The sequence below is a fragment of the Lolium perenne genome, chromosome 5, assembly GCF_019359855.2.
Source record: "Lolium perenne isolate Kyuss_39 chromosome 5, Kyuss_2.0, whole genome shotgun sequence".
Taxonomy (NCBI): Eukaryota; Viridiplantae; Streptophyta; class Magnoliopsida; order Poales; family Poaceae; genus Lolium; species Lolium perenne.
Window position 1 is genome coordinate 14,689,551 of NC_067248.2, and position 5,850 is coordinate 14,695,400.

The 5,850-nt window shown below is 43.7% G+C and overlaps 1 protein-coding gene across 1 annotated transcript; it reads left to right on the forward strand.

Moving 5' to 3' along the window:
• The first annotated feature begins 375 nt into the window (after nt 1-375).
• Nucleotides 376-3,691, forward strand: LOC127298922 (cytoplasmic tRNA 2-thiolation protein 2). The gene is made up of 8 exons (XM_051328792.2): nt 376-720; nt 1,287-1,635; nt 1,762-1,848; nt 1,936-2,057; nt 2,135-2,213; nt 2,387-2,781; nt 3,002-3,081; nt 3,207-3,691. Exons 1-7 carry the CDS (start codon nt 422-424, stop codon nt 3,048-3,050), a joined length of 1,380 nt encoding a protein of 459 aa, XP_051184752.1. The 5' UTR covers nt 376-421; the 3' UTR covers nt 3,051-3,081; nt 3,207-3,691.
• Nucleotides 3,692-5,850: the final 2,159 nt, after the last annotated feature.

Consider the following 5,850-nt stretch of genomic DNA (forward strand, 5'->3'; position numbering starts at 1 on the left):
ATGTGACTCGGTGCAGGCTGGCTGCCTTGGTATCCAGAGATTCTGCAAGTGTTATTGTTGCCATTACAACTGAAGCTAGCGTCGCCACATATTGTACAAATATTGAAGAGCCTGTTAATTACTTCACCTGTTATTCATTTCAAAGGATGCGAAGGTTTGGTTTTATGCTTTACCCCTTCAAATGCTCCAGCAATGGTTGGTTCGCTTCAATATTATGCGAATGCTGTAAGTTGCATCTACCAGGAAAGAGTCTAGTTTTGCATCTCACATCAAATGTTCAGTTGATTGATTCCCATCCCGCTGTGGAATCTCTCGGGCCGGATCCCGTTTCGGCCCAAGCAGGCCCAAACAAAACATAACTATGTGCGAAAAGGGAAAGAAAAAAAAACAGGAAGAAGGTTCCGTAGCCCTGACCTTCGCCATGGCCTCCTGTGGCGGCGGCGGCGGCGGCGGCGGCTGCGGGGCCAACTGCTCCTCCTCAGCCGCCGATGATGCTCCGGAGGAGAGGCTGGGCCGTCTCTCCATCGCCACCGGCGCCGCCGCCACCTGCGGCAAGTGCGGCGTCGGCGCCGTCGTCGTGGTTGCCGGAGGCGTCGGCCTGTGCGGCGAGTGCTTGCGCGCCCACCTCTTCGGGAAGTTCAAGCTCGCCGTCACGAGCAACGCCATGGTGCGGCCCACCGACTCCGTCCTCCTCGCCTTCTCCGGCGGCCCCGCCTCCAGGTCCACTTTCCCCCACACACACACACCTATTTTCTTGATCCCTAGTAATTTCGTCCCGTTCTGAGATTCTTAATTCGAAGAGCTATCTCTTTCGACCCTTTGAAATTAGCTGCTGGTACATGGAAAACTCAAAGTGTAGCCCGAGCTACATGTAGCATGCTTCGAATTCAACATTTAGAGTTTCAAAAAGAATCTGAATGTAGCCAGTGATGTACTCTACCACCGTGCAAATTTTTAGGATGAAATATATTATAGTGGAGGCTACACAAATTCTGTCAGGTGTAGTTAGCTGTCATCGGTTCAGTTAGAGTTTCAGCTATTTTCTAGCAACAGATAGGATAGTTTGTTTCAGTCTTGACTTGATCCTTGCGCAAGACTCGATCTGAATTTTGCATAGCCCAAAATACTGAGTCTTTTGTATTGCTTTTTTTTCACATTTGTAGAGTACATCATTGGCTACCTATAGAATTTTTGTTCCTAATTTTTTGAAACTATAAAATGCCATTTTCAATTTTTGAAAAAAGGAGCTACAAAATGTCACGCTCGTTGATACATATGTTATACAGGGTGGCCCTGCAATTCATACACGACATGCGGTCCAAGGCGGTCGAGAGCTGGGACGCGAGCAACTCGCAGGCCCTACCGGTCTTTGACGTCGGGGTGGCGTTCGTCGACGAGAGCGCTTTGTTGTCGAAGCCGAGACGTGAAGTTGAGCTGGCGATTGCAGATATCAAGTCAATTGTCTCGAGTATATTGCCGAGTGATAAAGCGATGCACATCACACCTCTTGAGGATGTGTTTTCCTCGGAATCGAATGGCCGTGAAGGAAGGCTGAGGGAGCTAGTCGGCATGATTAATGACGACACTGGGAGGGAAGACCTTCTTCAGTGCTTGCGCATGCTTTCGCTGCAGAAGGTTGTTTTCCATCGGTGCTTGTGCATGCTTCCGATGAGAATTGTCATTCAATTTACACCATCTTGGTTGATGCTTTTATTCGATGACTGAAGTCGTATTTACCGTTTCATTTGGTATGTTGTTCAGATTGCGCTGGAGAACGGGTACGCCAAGATCATGCTGGGATCATGTGCCTCTGCAATAGCGTGTCATGTACTATCTGCAACAGTGAAGGTATTATAGCAGATGCTCTTCCCGATGTGGTTTCGTCGCCTGTTGATAGTTCCCAAAGAGAACTTAGAGGTTGCTAATTATCTCCAGGGGCAAGGCTATTCCTTACCAGCTGATGTCCAGTACGTTGATACACGGTGGGAAGTGCCTGTTGTGCTTCCACTCCGTGATTGCCTGGCCCAAGAGCTTAGCCTACTCTGTGAACTCGATAGGTAAGATAAGCATTTGTAATGTTGTTTTGTTGAATTCTGCTTCTCATGGAATTTATTCTAACTGGTTATGTGCTTAGTCTGAAGACACAGCAACTTCTCGATAGGCCTTGCAGTGGGATCAATGGCTTGGTTGCATCTTTTGTTGCACGACTACGGGTAAGTAAGTTCATTCCTTGCATGGCACACCGGGCTTACATACTGACTTTGAATGCAGCGGTACTAAATTGAACTGAACCTTCGATTATATTCTTATTTAGCGATTGCTTTCATTAATTGATTGGAACAAGCGCAAGTTGTAATTTTACAGGTTTCGTGTTCTACATTGGCAGGAGGAGAATCCTTCTCGAGAGCATACTGTTGTAAGAACTGCACAAAAGCTTAAGCCATTCTCATTTAACAAGTTCTCCGCAAATGGCTATCATGACTTCCTGCCATCACGGCTGCGTCCCAAATTCCAGAATGTTGATAGTGATGAGTCTACTCTCTCTGAGGTTCTGTGCTTGATATGTCAAAGTCCATTCAGTGAATCAGAACTGCAAAATTTGGAAAGCACAAAGCACAAGCCTCAGAAGAAAATTGATCTTTATACTGCTTATTGTTGTCAAAGCTGTCATTTCCAGATTCTACCAGGAGGTGCAAACATGTATGACCAGTTCTTTTCACTACTACCGAAGTTCTGGACTGAGAGAGTAGATACTGCAACTGCCAGTCAAAGCTCGCTAAGGTGAGGTTGATGTCTCCCGCTCTTTTACAGTTATGATGCATACATCAGTAGTTTAGCTAATTAAAATACTAAACCTTTGGATGTTATGGCATTTTTTATTAGGATAATGTTTGATTCAATGTCGCCAGTTGTTTCTGTATCTACAGTTCCTCATTGTATTTGTTCATGTAGTGTCTTGTTCATTCTTATAGTGCACTGATTCAGTGATATTTCAATCCAGAGATCAAATTGAAGACTATCTGCTTGAGAACAACGATGACGAAAACTGAATTTGTTCATTGTGTGAATCCTGAATTTACTGTAAGAAAGAACATCTTTGACTTGTGATTAATTCTGTGCAGTCACAATTTTTGTCTGCATATTTTAACATCCGATCGGTTGCTGGTTTTATACTGACACATACGCTATTATTGTTTTGTTTGTAGTGCCAGAAGACAGTAGAGATTCCTTCTTAGTTGGGCCTCACAAATCATGGCATAAGCCAAACTTGCCTGGGATAACAGTGTTTGTGTCTAGTACTGACACTGGTTTATTCAGGCTTCTGCCACATCCTTCAATTTACCATGCACTGTATTTTCTGATTCAATTCCTGGTGTATCTGTAAGTCCTCCCTACTCAAGTTAAAACCTGTCGGAAATCTGTAGAGTGACAAAGGAAAAAACATTATTTGCCAGCAAGTTTTCCAGTCAGACAGCTGATGACTTTGGGTAGCTGAAGCCTTCCAGCTTCCATGTGATCACAGTATAACAGGTCTCACCTGCTGTACCACTATTTTCCTGCAAAGTAGATTGTAATCAGGGAATTCATCAAACGATTTTAGAGCAACTATGTTTTGTATAAAACCTTCTGTACTTGCTGTGATTTTTTTTTGACGGAATTGTACTTGCTGTGATTATAATCCGTTTACACCGTTGTACTTGTTTCATCCATTTATCACTCTTATGCTTTTCGCATTGGATACTTCAGAATTAACTATGTGCACACAACTGTTGCAGCTTTGTCTTAATCTTGTTCGATTATAGGAATACACAATCTGTTATGATTCGAAAATGACAAACAGGTATACACATCACCCATCGCATACATTACAAGAGGTTGCAGCAAGAAAATGGTAAGTCCACTAACAAAGCAGTGGTCCTGCATGCACTATGATCTGTGTAACTATCTTATGGACATGTGTTTACTATACATTATCATGCCACTCTTACACATTTGCTTTCTGAGACAGTTAAGTCCTTCTCTGCAGTTCTTTGACTGTCATTTTCTTTTGCACTTAGGTGCACTGTCTCTTCTACAGACCAGTATGTATACTACAAGTGTTCATATTAGACTATACCCTTGTTTTTAAAGAACATATATTGTGAAAGAAAATAAAGATGAGTGCATCCCATGCATGTGCATGTGATCTGTCCTTGGTGCTGCTGAACCCTTATGCCAGTCAAACATTGGGAAGCCATCTTATCATTAGGTTAAAAACTTTGTGAAAGATTAGCCTTTTGGTTAGGTACTTTAACCTGATTGGGTTGGCATAAAGCCTGGCTGGTAATCTTAGCCTACGTGCAAGGACTTTTCATCAATGATGATGGCAAGACAAGTGCATACCTAAAGTTCCCAAGGCCCTACACACGCGCCTCATATTTTTTTTATGGTTGCAGCAGGGCTTATTAATGTTGATTGACGTGGATGCCCATTCCGGCTGTCAAATTTTCAAAATGTTTCTAGTAGGACTGCAACTTAAGATATATTAATTCCATCACAATGAAAATGAATAGGATAATTAAACATCCTAGAACTGAACCTAGTTGCTGGTAGTTTCAATTGCCACTCAAACTCCTGTTGAAATTCATTGCTTTGAGATCTTTGTGGCGTGGGCAGTGGCACAACATCTGTCCTGAGCAATCCAATCGACATGTCCTTGGAGGCATTCTTGTCCATTGGCAATGCAATAGTACACTATTATGCGTACTACCACAAACAGCAGAGGTTTTCCTTGGATGATTCGGAGCAATTGTTTGTTGTTTGGACAACAAGGCTGACCCCACAAATAGGCTTGAAATGAAAAAAGGTAAATAGGGCTACAAAATGTACCTTGCTTAAAATAACGTCACTTGTGCTTTGGTGACTGGAGCAAAAAGCCTAAGCTGAGCTAATGCTAGGACTAGCATGCCCAGGTTTGGCACATTAGTTGAGCTTAGCCACTGTGTCCTTGGTGGGTTAGTGGACAAGATTTTCTCCCTAATGCACACACTTTTGCTTACTTCACATTCTCACAGGCAAAGGGCCGCGGTGTCCCCTAGTGATTGGCGTGCACAGCCCCCATGTTCTCATTGAAGTTGTGTGACATTGACATGACCAAACCTAGGCTGCATATCTTTTACCATATTGTACAAAAGCTTGCCGCACTGGTCAAAGAAAAACATTGTTGAGTGGGCAGAGAGATCTTTAAGTAGCACGGTAGATAGCATCTGTGTAGTTTTTCAATGAAGCCCTTTGCTTCATCAGAGTGGGGGGTACCAGCCAAGAAATAATACTATCTCTCCGCAGTTTAGTTGCTAGTTGCTTAAATACATAGTTAAATCATCATCTTGTATGTATATGCATTAGTTTTGCCTAATAATTTTGAAATATGGACGAGGGTCATGTCAAGTCTTGATTTCTTGAATGCACTCTCTTATCTTGTGGGACTGGGGAACCTGAATTCAAGGCTGGGTTTATGCATGCATGCAGTGCAGGGGCCTGTTGCAGGAGGCAGAACTTGACATGATGCGTCCTGGGGTTTGTTTGATCTGTGACACCTATGTACGTACCCCGCTGGCCTGGCTGGCTCGCAAAACATAATTGTATGTCCAAGAAAAATGAACCCGCAGCAGCTGAAAACATGGAGGACAGGTTTGTACCGTGTACAATCGGTGTCCACTGCAGGAGTTGTTGGACGCAAGGGATTTGAATGCGGTGTGCCGGCCTGCTCCGCACGCCGAGGACGTACCGTCGGTCGCCGTACCTATGGCGATCGTCAAGGTTTACATTTCCCTGGAAGAAAATTTTCTGGCCACTGTTGTTTTGTTGCTG

What these genes read in the sequence shown, in the direction of transcription:
- LOC127298922 (XM_051328792.2), top strand. Translation starts at nt 422, where the DNA reads ATGGCCTCCTGTGGCGGCGGCGGCGGCGGCGGCGGCTGCGGGGCCAAC. An exon ending in TCCGGCGGCCCCGCCTCCAG is followed by an intron (nt 721 to 1,286) that starts GTCCACTTTCCC and finishes TATGTTATACAG; the next exon opens with GGTGGCCCTGCAATTCATAC. An exon ending in GCATGCTTTCGCTGCAGAAG is followed by an intron (nt 1,636 to 1,761) that starts GTTGTTTTCCAT and finishes TATGTTGTTCAG; the next exon opens with ATTGCGCTGGAGAACGGGTA.